This window comes from Lissotriton vulgaris, chromosome 3_1 (genome assembly GCF_964263255.1).
Source record: "Lissotriton vulgaris chromosome 3_1, aLisVul1.2, whole genome shotgun sequence".
Classification (NCBI taxonomy): domain Eukaryota; kingdom Metazoa; phylum Chordata; class Amphibia; order Caudata; family Salamandridae; genus Lissotriton; species Lissotriton vulgaris.
The window spans coordinates 138,625,270-138,640,658 of record NC_141689.1 but is presented as its reverse complement, the minus strand read 5'-3'; the positions used below and the strand labels follow the sequence as shown (position 1 = coordinate 138,640,658).

The window sequence follows — 15,389 nt, the reverse complement described above, 5'->3', positions numbered from 1 at the left end:
TGCGTAAAATCTTTGACATTTTGGCCCTAGGTGTTTATCATGGTTTTGTTTGGGACTAGGTGATATGAATGTGGGTGTGTTTTTTCTTTTATGACATTCAATACAAGTCAAGAGCAATATATACCTATTATTGGTCCAACTATAGGCACAAACATCAAGCCAAGGCCCTTCTTCCATTCTGCGACTCCAGCGTACCATGCTTCCCTTCCTTTCTCTATAGTATCATTTATATTCTTGATCTCTGCCTTTTCTGCTTGCAGTTGTTTGGCAAGGGTCTCCTGTTCTTGAGGTCCACCTTTTAGCTTATCTTGTAGCACCTTCTGTTCATCATTCATACGGTTTATCAGGTTTGAGCGCTCTTCTACATTTGAGCTCAATGATTTCACTTGCTCTACAGATGACTTCTCTGCCTCTGACAGACTTTTGTGTGACGACTCTAGGAGTTGGCGAACATTTTGAATGACTTGCAGAAGGTTGGAACTGGTCACCAAGGTTTCAGCAACGGATGTCAAGGTATTTAAGCCACCCACAAAGGGTGTCAGAACAGCCTGTTCAAAACTCTTTTCTGTAACAGGAATGAGACTCAGAATGTGACCCGGAAAGATTGTACCTAAAAGGGGAGAAGAAAAGAACAAAGTTTAGAAATGTATTCGGACAGAGGCAGTGGTGTTTTTCAATATTTTTAGATAGGGAGGATGTCAGAATACAAATATACAATATAGCTTGACAATATTTTACAACTAACAAGGCTAAGACTTCCTGGGCTTCAAAACAGTGCTTGCAATGCAGGGGGTTCATATGGATCTTGGATCTGGCAGCTATTCAATCAATCATGGGTTTTAAGGTGCAGCTACTCATGCGTTTCAAGGCGCGGGGGGGGGGCTCTGTTGGGTGCTCGTCATCTGAAGAGCCAGGTCTTGAGTGCCTTCCTGAACTGGAGCAGTGTAGGGCTTTGCTATAGGGGGAAGTCATTTCTGTTCTTCTCTGCGAGGTAGGAGAAGGACTTTCCACCTGTTCTGCTCTCATAGTTGTGTGGAATGGTGGGCAGAGAGAGGTCATCCTGGCAGCGTGGAAGGAGAGGCGGTTGTTTAATTATGCTGCTTCGATTTTGTAGAGGGCCTAGTATGTGTGCGTGAGGAGCTTGAAGGTTATTCTTCTTTCAATGGGAAGCCAATGGAGAACATGGAGGGGTTGGGTGATGTGGTTCTGATGGGGGCTGTCTAGGATCAGTCTGGCTGCGGCCTTCTGGCATGTCTGGAGCTTGCAAAGGGATTTTTTGTTGATTTCGGCATAGAGGGCGTTGCCGTAGTCCAGTCTGCTAGTAAGGAGGGTGTGCCTGACCGTTTTTATGGATTTGGAGGGGATCCATCTGAAAGTTTATTGGAGCACGAGGAGGATGGTGAAGCAGGCCAAGGATACGGTATTGATCTGGCAGTTCATAGTGTGTGATGAGTCCAGTATGATGCTGAGGCTTTACGCATGGTCTGTTGGGGTGGGGCTGGGGGTTTCCAAAGGTGAGGGGCTATCAGGTGTAATCCCATGATGGAGGGGTACAGCCAATGATGTGATGAGGACTTCTATTTTCTCTGAGTGGAGTTTCAGGCAGCTCTTCTTCATCCAGGTGGCTAAGGCCTTCATCCCTTCTTGGCAGTTGTGCCTGGTGATGTTGGGTTCCTTGGTGAGGGAGAGGATGAACCGGGTGTCATCGATGTAGGACACTATGTTGAGCCCATGGTTTCTGACAATGTTTGCGAGGGAGGTCATGTAGATGTTCAAGAGGGTGGCGCTGAGGGAGGATCCCTGGGTTACTCCACATATGGCCTATGTTGGTGCTATGAAGTAGGTCAGGAGTCTTATTCAGTGAGTTCTGCCTGTTAGAAATGAGCGTGTCCAGTCGAAGGCCTTTCCTTGGATGCCAGAATCGAGGAGTCTGGTGACCAGTGTGCGGTGGGTGACGGTGTCAAAGGCAGCTGAGAGGTTCAGGAGGTTGACACATTTTTGTTGACCTTGGCTGCAAATAGAAGCAGTGAGATGGGCCTGAAGTTCTTGAGGTCCGTCAGGGCTGCGGAGGGTTCCTTGAGGAGGGGGTTGACTTCGGTGTGATTCCATTCGTCGAGAAATGTGGCGATCTTGCGGAAGCGGTTGATAGTCCGGCATACTTTGGGTGCAATGGACGTGGTAGCCCTGTGGAAGATGTGTGTGGTGGGGCAGGGTTGTGAGGGTGCTCCGGAGAGGATGCTTTTCATGGTCTTTTAGGGTGTCTTCTGTCGTAAGCGGGCTCTAAGTGAGTGGGGTCGGTTGGGTGAGGTTGCTGGGGGTGGGGGCTGAAGTGGTGCAGAAGTCTTGGTTGTTGATGTTGTAAACTGCGTCAATCTTGATGTGAAAGAAGGTACTGAGTCTGTTGCAGAAGTCTTGGGAGGTTAGGACACCTTGTTTTACTGCAGATTTTCTTGGATGATGGAGAAGAGTTCTTTGGAGTTGTGGGTGTTGGTGAGGATTCTGTCTTAGAGGAAGTTCTTCTTTGTGGATTTGTTGAGATGGCGGTGTGCTGTGCTGGCTGTTCTGTAGGTTTTGTGTGTTTTTTAGGATTCCGCTGTTTCTCCGTGTCTTTTCAAGTTGTTGGCAGGACCGCTTGGATTCTTGGAGTGCAGGAGGAAACCAGCTTTCTTTCTTTTTCTGTTGTCCTGTAGCTTATTGAGGGTTCACGGGTGTTGGCGCAGTTAGTGATCCAGCGGCGGAGGTTATTTGCCGTGGTGTTGGTGACTTGCGTCATTGGACGTGTAGTGCTGATGAGGATGGAGATGAGCTGTTCTTCAGTGACTTTGTTCCAGCTTCTGAAGGGGAGGCAGAGCGTGCTATTATACAGTGAGTTTTCCGAAGGAGAAATGGATGCAGTGGTAGTCCATCCAAAGAGGTGCCATAGTGTAGCTGTAGAAAACGCTGTTTCCTCCCGTGAAGAGGGGGTTGAGTGTGTGTCCTGCTGTGTGCATGGGCTGTGACAAGCTGCTTTAGTCCTCTGTTAGCAAAGTTCTCTAGGAGGGCAGTGGGGTTGGGATTGTTGTGGTTGTCCAGGTGGAAGGTTAGGTCTCAGAGTAGTATGCAGTCTATAGAGGGAAGGGCGTGAGATATGATGAAGGCAACAATGGTATTGGTGAAAGGAGAATGGGGCACGGCAGCCTTTAGATGAGGGTTCCACGGAGACTCGTTTTGGGGTTGGTCTGGATCTGGAAGTAAAGATGGTCCAGATGGTCCATGGGGGTCATAGCATTGTCCGGGTCAGTGGTTGTCATTTAGAGGGAGCTATTGTGAACTATGGTGATGCCTCCTGCTGGGTGGTGGGGCCGTCTTTTCTCAAGATTTTGTATCCATCAGGATAGCAGTTGCGATGTCAGGCACAGACTTGGTGTTGATCCAGGTTTCTGAGATGAAGGCAATGTCGAGCGTGCGGTTATTGAGGAGATCCCACATTTTTATGGCGTGCCTGTGTAGGGAGCGCACATTGAGGAGGATGCAGTTTAGTGGTGTTGATAAACAATTGGTAACCAGACACATCAATGGGCGCTCATCAAAATCTGGGAAGTACAATAAATAAAGACTCCAGTGGTGCTCGTAGGGGAAGAGAGGCTGGTTACCATACAACCCCAACACAATCCACAGATGCAGAATACAGAACAGATACAAGGCTTACCCGAGCACTCATAAATTCAGAGTGGATGTCCTTAAAGATCCTTCTTCACAAGAATAGTTCTTCAATCGGTACAGTTCAGTCCATCATTTTTCCAATGATGTTTAATGTTCTAAAGTTCAATTCAAAGAAAAACAGCCAACATGTGTTTTGTTGTGCAAAAATCTAGCAAACTTGACTTCTTCAGGGCAGCAACCCAAAATAACATCACATAAGTGTGCTTCTAATGCATCCAACCTTTCATTTCTATAATGTCTACTCACAGCTTCAGTAGATTATAAAAGTAGTCCAACGCCACCAGCACCCTATGTCTTCAGAAAAAATTTATTTGTACTTCCCAGATTTTGCTGAGCGCCCATTGATGTGTCTGGTTACCATTTGTTAATCAATTGTTTAATTCAGAAAAAAGGTCAGCTGTAGGGGTAACTATAAATAGGGACAAGGAAGTGCAGGAACTATTTAGCAACTTAGTTGCAGGATGTTCAATTGGTGCAGCTGTAGGTACTTCTACGAATGTGAAAAAAGGAGGGCCTTAGGGCCAAGTTTGTTAAACTGGAGTCTCTTAAAAGAACAGAACTTAATAAATGGTGGGATGCTGCAACACTGAAACAATATCTTCCTTCGAATAGAATTCCTTGGGTTCAAAACATCAGGAGAACGCCCCATCTACCAGTGATGTTGATGCATCATCAAGTAATTTGTCTAGCAGTGAGGGTGAGGGTGAAGATTTAGGTGAAACTCTGGGTACTATTGATCCCGAGAATAATTTTTTACAGGAGGTGCGGAGACTGAGGATTGGGAATCGAGATACGGAAGCCAGAAATCGGGAACTAGGCTCAAAAAGACAAGGAGAGACAAGGGATGAAGACTCGATCAGAAAAACTGAACCATTTAGACTGTTTATCAGGAAATTAGATTGAGATTATTAACTTGTCATCAGTAGAGCTGTCAAGACAATGATTACTTTATTGAAGAAGGGACTAGGATTTTGCCCAACGACATCAGCAGACTGGTACATGACGAAAATAGATGTATATAAGTTTGTAAGATTACTGAAATTGAAAAAGTTTTTTTGAGAATGCACCAGAGAAGGCTAAAAAATTGGGAATAAAGGATGTGAGCAATCTAACTATTCAAGAGATTAATCATACACAAATACTAATGTCACTTACTGATAATGAGGAAGATCCAGGTATTGTATCTAAATTACTTGAAGAATTAGAGATTAACCATTTTTTGAGTGAGAGCAGTGGGGTGAAAATGAAATCAAAGTGGACTCCACAGTTAACAACAGGCAATACTATTAATGCCTTTTACAGATCAGTCAACTACGACCTAGATAGAATTATAGACAGATCCCCTAGAAATAGACCTAATAGAAGATTGGATAATCTATCATGGGGAGAGAGGTTGGCATTAAAGGAGCAAAGCAGTAATAAGGATGTGACTATTCGTATGGCAGACGAAGGGGGGAATATTGTTGTAATGGATACAAAGGAGTACAATGAGGAAGTTCTTTTGCAACTTAACAATTAAACTTATTATGAACAGTTAACCAGTAACCCGCTTGGTGAACTGACACATGTAATTAATAAACAACTTAGAGAATGGTATGACCATACACTACTAGATCCTGATGAATACAATTACTTATTAGTGGTTTCTCCCAGAGCACCATGTATGTACACTTTACCGAAAGTACATAAGAGTAGGGACAGACCACCCGGTTGACCGATAATTTCGGGCAAAGGAGGACCAACTGAGAAGCTCTCACAATATGTTGATACTTTTTTAAGACTGTATGTACATAATCCTTCTTCATTTATACAGGATACCAAGCATGTACTAAATATTATGAGTGACATTACATGGGAACCAGGGATGATTAGGTTGACCCTCGATGTGGTGTCACTTTATACTAATATCCACCACCATCTTGGTTTACATGCAATTGAGACTTTCTTGAATAGGAGACCAGCTGAGTATTATGAGCACACAATGATGATTTTAAATATGACAGATTTGGTTTTGAAAAACAATGTTTTCTTTTGATGGTAAGTGGTTCAAGCAACGCCTTGGTACCGCAATGGGATCCAGATTTGCTCCGTCTTTTGCCAACCTCTTCAAGGGGTGGTTTGAGGTGGAGTGGATCTTGGGCAATAGGTGGCGGAAATGGATGGAATATATTTACTACTGGGGTTGTTTTATAGAAAACTGTCTTTTGATCTGGACCGGGTCTGTTGATGAATTGAAAGTTTTCTTTGACTATTTGAATGATAATGAACTGATCCTATGTTTTAATATGCACTATGATGAGGCACACATCACTTTTTTGGATATAGTACTTTTTGTTGAGAATAAAAAAAATTATGTAGTAAGATGTATAGGAAGGCTACTAGCTGCAATTCTTTATTGCATGCTAGCAGCTGCCATCCAAAGAGTCAAATCAATGCGATACCTTACAGTGAGCTGGTTCGGGGTCAGGAGGAACTGTACCAATGAAGGAGATTTTAGGGTGAATTTGGAAGACATGTCACAGAGATTTTTGGCCAGGGGTTATGAACAGAGTGTGATAGATAGAGCGGTGAAAAAAAAACTAAATCTTAAACGTACACAGATTCTAGAGACTATGAGACCTGGCACTAAAAGCAAGGAGGGAGAAAGAATACGATTGGTTACACATTATAGTGTAGAAAGCCATAAATTGTACTCAATTCTCAATAAATACTGGCACTTGCTTAGAGCAAATAAGGATCTATTGCCCTTTATACGTGAGAAACCCAGTTTGACGTTCAGAAGAGGTATGACATTGGCTAATACAGTAAGTCCTAGCTACCATAGTAGATCTGAGCAAACGACATGGATGGAGAATCGGCTCAAGGGTTTCTACAAGTGTGGAAGATGTAGTTCCTGTAGATGGGCTAAGAAAAAAGTTACAGATTTAAACTATAAGGACACAGGGAATCACACGATCAACATGTTAATTAATTGTGACACCACTTAAGTGATATATGTGATAGTATGTTCCTGTGAAATGATATATGTGGGAAGCACAATCAGAAGACTGAGAGACAGGATGATGGAGCACTTTAGAGCACAGAAGAATGGAGATGCGTGTGCAGAAATCTGATTTCTGCACACGCAATACGGAACCATGACAGCAGAAAGGAACATGTTTTTAGCTTTCATGGCAAAGACCATATGAAACAGTTTGCAAGAGCAGGCAATAGACAATTGAAACTAAGACAAAGGGAAGTTCTCTTGCTGATGAAGCTTAGAGCTGTGGAGCAGGGAATGAATATTGATAATGAGCTCCAATACTTTCTTGGCCAGGAGTAACTGAATTACCCCTTGAGTTTTACTCTATTTTCTTTATATGACTTTATTGTTTATATGCAGGAATGTACTCTTTGTATGTAGTTCATGATGTATTTGACAATATATGCTATACGAATCAATGACCCACCTTGCATTTTCTGAAGAGATGATGTCTCATTGGAGGTGTTCAAACTTCCACAAAGTGTATTAATGCAAGTGTATCAATTATGAATTGAAAGGGATACTGAAAAGGTCATAATGGTGTATATCTGGGTGGTACTGTAATATTACTACTATGTTTGATAATATCAAGATGCAAGTAGATAAAATTTATAAAGTTATCATTGTTCTTAGTGGAGATATATGCCCTTCTATCCTTTCTTCCTCCTTTTTCCACTGTCCTTTTCTTTTCCCATTATCTCCATTTTTCAAAGGAGTGTATGTGGAGTTTACTAGTGGACTTGTAGGGTTTATTTTTTTACATTTGGAGTAATGGACACGGCTCTAGTAGAATCTACACTGAAGCAGATTGGCTGCAGCTACTATACTCCGTGCACAACAATGTACTGATATAGGTAATTATGGAAGCAGTATCCTCTATTATGTCTGTTTTTTCTGCACCCTCGGCATGAGTGTAGTGATTACAAATGTACTCGTAACACATAATTTTTCATATTTAAAATACGATTTGGAAGTTTTAGATACTTCAGTTATGATCACACCATTTAAGGAAGTGTTAGTGTACGGTGTGCTGGTATATTACTGAGTTGATATATAAAGATATGGCCTCTTGGTACTTTAAAGATGGCGCTTGTGGGAGTGAGAACTCTGGGCCGAAGCGTGTCACGCATTTGATCGCGGAAAGTAAAAATGTATTGTATCCTGAACATTGATGAATTTATGGCTAAGACAGAATTTATGCCAAGTGACAAGACATTACAAGAGGTTGGTCTCTTTTTATTGACTTGGGTATTTGTTATGAGTTTTGTGAGTTACGATTGATTAGCACTTTCTTTGGGTGAATTTCTGATGGGAATTTGGTTTTGTTCCCCCTCTTTTTTCTGGAGACACAGGGTGCTGGTGGCGTTGGACTACTTTTATAATGTACTGAAGCTGTGAGTAGACATTATAGAAATGAAATGTTGGATGTATTAGAAGCACACTTATGTGATGTTATTTTGGGTTGCAGCCCTGAAGAAGTCAAGTTTGCTAGATTTATGCACGACAAAACACGTGATGCTGCTTTTCTTTGAATTGAACTTTGGAACAATGAACATTATTGGAAAAATTATGGACTGAACAGTACCAATTGAAGAACTATTCTTGTGAAGAAGGATCCCTAAGGATATCCAGTCTGAATATATGAGTGCTCGGAGAAGCCTTGTATCTTTTTAGTTTAGTGGTGTGTTTGCAGTGGCATCCGGTAGGCTGGGGGCTGCTGCTGGGGTCACGAGTTGTTTGAAGGTGCAGTGACCGTGTCGGCAGTAGATCGGACCTTGGGTGTTGCTCGGAGTAGAGAGCTGGCAGTTTTCGCTGCATCCAGGGCTGAGACCACGGTGGGTGCTGGGGTCAGAATGGAGGTGGGTCGGGGGACCAGAATCCCTGGAGCTGGTCATGGTCATGAGCAGATGGGCTTGCCGTTGGCGCCCCAGTAGCGCAACCGCTGTGCCATTATGTAGGGGTCAGGAGGAGGGCAGTCAGCTGGCCAGTGGGAGCGGGAAGGACACACTGTTGGTGGGGGGGCATCAGCAACATGGAGTACTGGAAAAAGAGAAAAAAGGAGCACTGAGGGCACAGAAAAAAGTGGATCAGCAAAAGAGCAGTGTGCTCTACCACAGGACCACGAGGGATGAGGTGCAGGCAGGAGCCTGTGGGTTGAGGAGAGCCTTGAACCTATTGCAGAACGGAGAGCTCAGGGCTCAGAGGGCAGCACTTAACATTAAAGCTGTGTGAGGGAGAACAGTGAGATTGACCAGGTGGTATTCCAAAGCCAATTCCATTTACCTTTAGTAAAATGTACCAACTTTTTGTTGGTGCCGACACCAGGGAACTTTCAGCAGAGTGGAAAGTTGTGTGCTTTAAAATCAGAGCATCAACCTGCAGGGGAGTGAGTAAAGCCTCTTGATTTCAGTTCCAGCTGGGCAGGCTCAGAAAACATTTTTAAGCATTTTGTTTGATTTTAGTTTTTCATCTGTTTACACATTATGTAAAATTGTTGCATGTGAAGACTCTATAAAAAAAATAATAAAGCAGGTATAGGTAAACTGGATGTGCAATAGATTGGCTCAGAATTCTCACTGTCTCAAACTCTTTTAAAAATAAGGCCCAGATTTACCAAAATATTAAATGGGATAACCTCATTTTTTTATGCTGTCCTGACACTGAGGGGCGGATTGCGATACTGGTTGGAAAGGCTCCGACAGACAGTTGCATTCTCCTCAGCCGTGCCGGAACAATTCCAACCGACTCAGTTGGTTTACATTTCGATCGACCGATTACAATGCTCGTGGTTGGAAGGTAAACCGTGCAGTTATTCCGAATCGGTTCTAACCAGCTTTTGGAGTATCCCTGTCAGTTGGATCCGCATTGTACACTCCTACGGACAGCGCTTCCGACCTTGGGATTACAATGTTGATTTCCAACAGCCTTTCTGAGCCGGCCTGTCTGATACAAAACGGCTGTCGGAAACTAAATATGGGGGCCCCTAGCAGGGCCACCTTCATCCTGCTCCTACTGTTGATAGAAGAGGGCGTACCCAAGGGACTCTCTATAAAACCATGCACTGCGAGGTAGACACCATGGGGTGTCTGCAACAGTATGCAGGGTTTTCCGCAAACCTCCCATTTCCCCATTGGAGCCTGTGCTACAGCCATTTGCCAGGTAGAACACGAGCTCCCATAGGAAACAATGGGAATACAACCGAACAGTGTGTGATCGCTTCGTAGTCGGTTGGGCGGAACCGCAGACCACGAGTTGGTTAGCCCCGATTCAGAGATGGTATTGGGTGAAAAGTTTCCAACCTAATTCTTAATTGACCCCGTAGTCATTTTTGGGATGTACAAAGCCACTCAAATGAGATTTGCATGTTTCTGGAATAAAACATAATGGACACCATCACATTATACTGCCTTTCATTACCGTGCATTAGGTAGAAGTTACATGGATAAAACACGGCATTCCGATGTAGTGTGATGCAAATCCATATGTATGAAGAATTGTTAACACAAGGTTGTGCCAAAATGCTACTCCTACCTGTGGCTGGCATAACAAGGATAAATATATTTTACTGCTTGGTACTACATTTGTGCGTGTGCTGTATTCCGCAGCACATATAAAATGATGAAATAGCCTCAAAGTATGTTTTTTTGCACAAAGAGACCCCTAATTACAAAACAAGTATTCTTCCCACAATGCATGTGCCATTGGGCCATGGCACATGAGTGAGCATTTGTGACAGGCATTCCAAAGTGTGTCAGTGCAATGAGAAAGCAGAACTGGTCCATATCTTTGTAGATGTGCCACTGTTAGAACTGGCACTCGTTTGCTAAGGCAGTGCTCTAGCCAGGCAGAAACTTCCACTACCATCAGGGGAGAATGATTACACTCACTATATAACCTACGCTCACCCTGGAATAGATTGGCACTGAACAGTCAGGCTTATCACAGAGGCAATATGTGAAGCATCGGCACAGCCCTCTCAGACACTCTGAGCATCACAAAAGACTTCACACTTGGTGTATGTAAATAAAATCTGTATTCAACACACACATTAACACAACATAAACATCAAGTATTTCTGGGCATAAATCACATTTGGAAGTATTGCTATACGTACTGGTCCCAGACGTGTTTAATAGACATTAGTATATGCATATTTGGGAAAGATTCTACTTTACTACCCAGCATCCTTATGCAGTGCGTAACATTATCAGAACTAGGCCCACCATGGCAAATATTACAATTCAGTTCTACACGATTACAGGGTACACCCCAGATAACAACAACTTCAGGAATGTGTACACACAGATAATTACAGCACTTTTTAACAAGCACCATGGGCCAATGACACACAGGTATAAACCAATGTCAAACGTAGTATGAAATTAGGCAGGAAATCAATGTGTAAAGCAACAACACTTAGAGATGTATACATAACAGGGTGTCCTCACACAGCCACTCCCAAACACTCACTCACTACCAATACGGGGTGCCGCATATATCAGGCAGGTCCATATGGGATACTCTCACACACACAAAAACACACACACACACACATGCACCCACACACACATGCACCCACACACACACATGCACACAGCAGTGGTACAACTAATATCTGTCAGGTCAGTTGAGAGTACAATGCAGAACCCATGGTCCAAACCCTCTTCACCCTTTAAGTTAACCTCCACTACCCACACTCATGGGTTGGAGATTAACAGCCCTCCCTCGATACTAGGCTGACAGCGTACAGAGTCAACCTTTGTCTGAGTTCTAGGGAAGAAGGTGGGGGAAGGTAGCAGGACCAATAAGGATGCAGTCAACAACTGGGGGGTTTGGCCACCACTCTGGAAGTTCACCCACAGGACGCAGAGTAGAAGCAACCTGAGGGCAATAGTAGTTCACTCAATGAATTCTGCAGTATGCCTTCCGGCACTATCCCAGTTCGCCAAAGCACAGGGGTGGAGGTCATGCAGTCACTTGACCCACTTCTAAGCGCTCTCGGAGCGTTCCTTCAGACTAGTCAATCACTCTCACTACCCCGGCTTGAAATGGCAATGCTACCTAGCAACACAAAGTCATCAGGCGTGGTGAGGAGAGGACAGGTGGGCTGCCACACTGAGGACTCAAAAGGAACAATCAATAAATGGGGGAAGAAGCAAGGGAGCCTCTCGGAAGGATGTACCCTCTCAGACACACATCAATTCAAGTAGCAAACAATCAATCTGAGCATCACATCTGGCTAGTGTTGATATGAGTCAAACCAGACAATTCCAGTCACACAATGAAGAGTTGCACTCTCAGTATCGCCCTGGAAATGACGCTCAACATATTGTGCATGACAATGCCGGATGCACAAGACAATTCTGGTCACACACACAAGAGCAAGTTTACAGGGCTGCAAGAGGTAGAATGCGGCACTACTACGAATACGCAGTCACCTCTATGGGTTGCAACTAGTGAATCAGGCACCACACGCAATGATGATGCAGTCAGCGTGTCACATAAGAGAGATGCTGCAGAATAGACAACGCCACTTTAGATCCTGCAAACAGTGCATCCGTTCACCACCAACGAGACCCTTAAGCATGTTATGGTCCCCAAGATGCAGTGGCCACACACCTTAGATTTGGGAAAGGCTTCTGGGGCTCCACACAAGGCAGTTCAGCATCCAGGCACAATTCTTAGCTCCATGTTTATGCTGTGCTACCAGTTGGGATCCAGGAGACAATGTGGGCACTTTAGAACACCTCTCTCCAGGTGTCACAATTAGACACTGTGGAATCCCTGTGAGAGATCTTTGATGTTCCAGAGACCCCACAAGAACAGGGAGCAAGCCAACAAGCCCTCGGAGGGAACACTTCAGGGTGACACACAGCAACAGGTAGCCAGTCTAGGCCAGCAACTCTTTAGGAAGGATACACTATTCAGGAAGGGTACACTTTACCTTCCAATGGCATTAATCCTCCTTGAATGCAACAGAGTCCTCCGGTCCTATGCCCTCACAAGTGCAACTCTGCCCTGCAGAAGTATGGCACCAGTAGTTGTACTGTAGTATGCCTTTCAGTTTGGGGGTAGTTCATGGAGTTTACCTTTGAACCACAGATGTCACCCCATAATTTCAATCCCGTCTGCCATAAGGCTGTGAAATGCAGATCTTGATCACAAGTAGGGGATACTGCTCTGGCTCCCAGAGGCCATTGCCAGAACCTCTGCCTTCACTCTATCCAGCCAGGCCCTCAAATGGCAGATGCTGGAAGTCTTTAAGCTGTCGCTAGGAAAGGCACAGATGACAAATACACCTTTACCACAGGAGAGGGTTGTCACTGAGAATCCAATGATAAGAAACAGTATGACGCTTGAGGTAATTTCAACCATTTTCTTTGTTAGCTTATGGGTAGGAAGTGGAAACAAACATTGGTATTCTTCACTAACTGGGCTGGAAACACGTGTACCTGTCCTTCCAGCCAGAGCATAAGTGCAATGGCGTATGCACCGTCCAGCAATGGCAGGCTTAACACATGTTTAAAAAGACCATAGGTGCAAGTGTGCACACACAGGCCTGCAATGGCAGGCCTGACATATATTTAAAAACACCATGTCAGCACCACTTCCAAACATGTATATGAAGGAAGCGTGCACACACTTTCACACTGCATTTGTTGTGGGAAAATGCCCAGAGCCCTAAAGCCACTAAAAAGGAATCAGCAAAACCCTGTGTTGTCCCATAGGGGGAAGATAACTTTCATGCTAGGGGAAACTCACATAGGGGTTTCTTCACTACCTGGGCATGAAACACTAATGTGTATCTGACCTGCCTTTAGCTTATCACTTGCTCTGCCCCATAGTGGTGATTCAATGGTAGTGGAAGTTAGAAATGCCACCCTGAGCCTAAGCACAACTGCTCACCCACAGACCTGCAACATGGTTAAAAGGAATTCTTGAAGGTGGCACAATCAGTGCTGTGGCCTACTATTAGCCAGTGCAGAACCTACCCTGGATATGTGGTACACCTTTTTGCAAGGTACTCATAGTTAAAGCACCAACTCCAGGTAAGCACCACTTCCTGGTATGTTATGTTTTGTTATAAAGGTCTCTTCTATAGCGCGCGGCTTCTCCAAGGAGTGTCCCAGCGCTTTGGCAAAGAGAACTAAAAAGAAAAATGCACAACACAACACCACCACAGGCCGACAGAAAATTACTGGGAGAAGAGCCAGGTCTTCAGTTCCTTTCTAAAGGAAAGCAGACTATTTGATCTTCTCAGAGAAAAAGGAAGCTCGTTCCAGCATCGAGGTGCCAGGTACCGGAAAGAACGACCTCCGATGCGAGCACATTTGATGGTAGGGACAACGGCTTTAGCCAGCATAGCAGACCTTAAAGTCCTCCTAGGGGCATAGAAGGCCATAAGCTTCCCAAGATATTTTGGGCCAATAGAATGGAGGGCCTTAAAGGCGAGGGTCATGACCTTAAACGTAATTCTCTTAGAGATTGGGAGCCAATGCAGTCTCTTGAGTAATTCCGAAGCTCCTGCTCTTCGTTGTAATCCAAAGATGGCTGTGGCAGCCGAATTCTGCACAACTTGCAGGCGTGCCATCAGGTATTTGAAGAGAACGTTCGCGTAATCGAGACGCAAGCCTATCAAGGCCTGGACAGTAATTTTTTCATGTTGCAGAGACAGCAGTGGAAGAAATTTCCGCAATATTTTCAGGATACCAAAACATTTCCCGGTCAGCCCTAAGATCTGGGGTCTTCCTAGCATGTGTAGGAAGGGCACACACGATTGCACACTGTATTACCATAGGCCACAAAAGGAAGCATCTGCAAAAATGAGGGGGGGAAAAAGCAAAAGGTTTTCAGCAACAATCAACCAAGACAGGCCATGTCGAAAAACCATACTTCTAATATCTCATGGTAACGCAGCACAGAAACATTGCTTACTGTGCTATTTTGCATCAATTCTTTGTAAATATGCCCCTAAATTTGACTCATTTGGATTCAATTTGCTTTATTTCGACAAACAAGGTAATAAAAGCAAGATAGCAACATAAAGTTAAAATTAATAAAAATGTAAAGCATTTTAACACACATCAATATTATCGGAGTGAAATAAAATATAATAGCAAAGTACAAAAATAGGTGGCACATTATACATTACACCACTTAAAAAATCTAAATGAAATATTTTTAATAATATTTACACATTAATATAAACTCATAGCATTTACTTGGTGTTTGTTCGCTGTCTGATGGCCCACATCCATCCCAAGAACAGAACAAGCAATCGAGAAACTGTGATTAGTCATTAAAATTCTCAATTCTGCAATACTACCTTAAGACCCGAAAGGTTTACATATAGGTGAAAGTCATTTCCTTTGGGAATTTAAATAAGCTGGACATACAAACAAGACATGTGAAAGAGATTCCTCAGTAGAGAGGCAATGAAGGCATTTGTAGTCCCTATCAGTATTTCAGTTTTTGGTAAAGGATTTAATTGGAAGGGATCTCACCCTGAATAGGAAATATAGTTTCTTCTCAAGGGGGACTGATTTAACATTCTAATATAGCTCAAAAGAGTAGCATAATTTAAAGTCCTCAGAAATTCCTGACATTCAATCAGTGACACTTATAGAGCGCGCTACATACCCGTAGGGTCTCAAGGCGCTGGGGG

General features: G+C 43.8%; 1 protein-coding gene across 1 annotated transcript in view; it reads right to left on the bottom strand.

Moving 5' to 3' along the window:
- LOC147726098 (uncharacterized) overlaps positions 1-15,389 on the bottom strand; it is a 66,980-nt gene that overhangs the window by 10,992 nt on the left and 40,599 nt on the right. Inside the window, exon 2 of the mRNA XM_086960206.1 lies at positions 125-610. Within this exon, the coding sequence (XP_086816332.1) occupies positions 125-610 (486 nt within the window). The remainder of the gene's footprint in view (positions 1-124; positions 611-15,389) is intronic.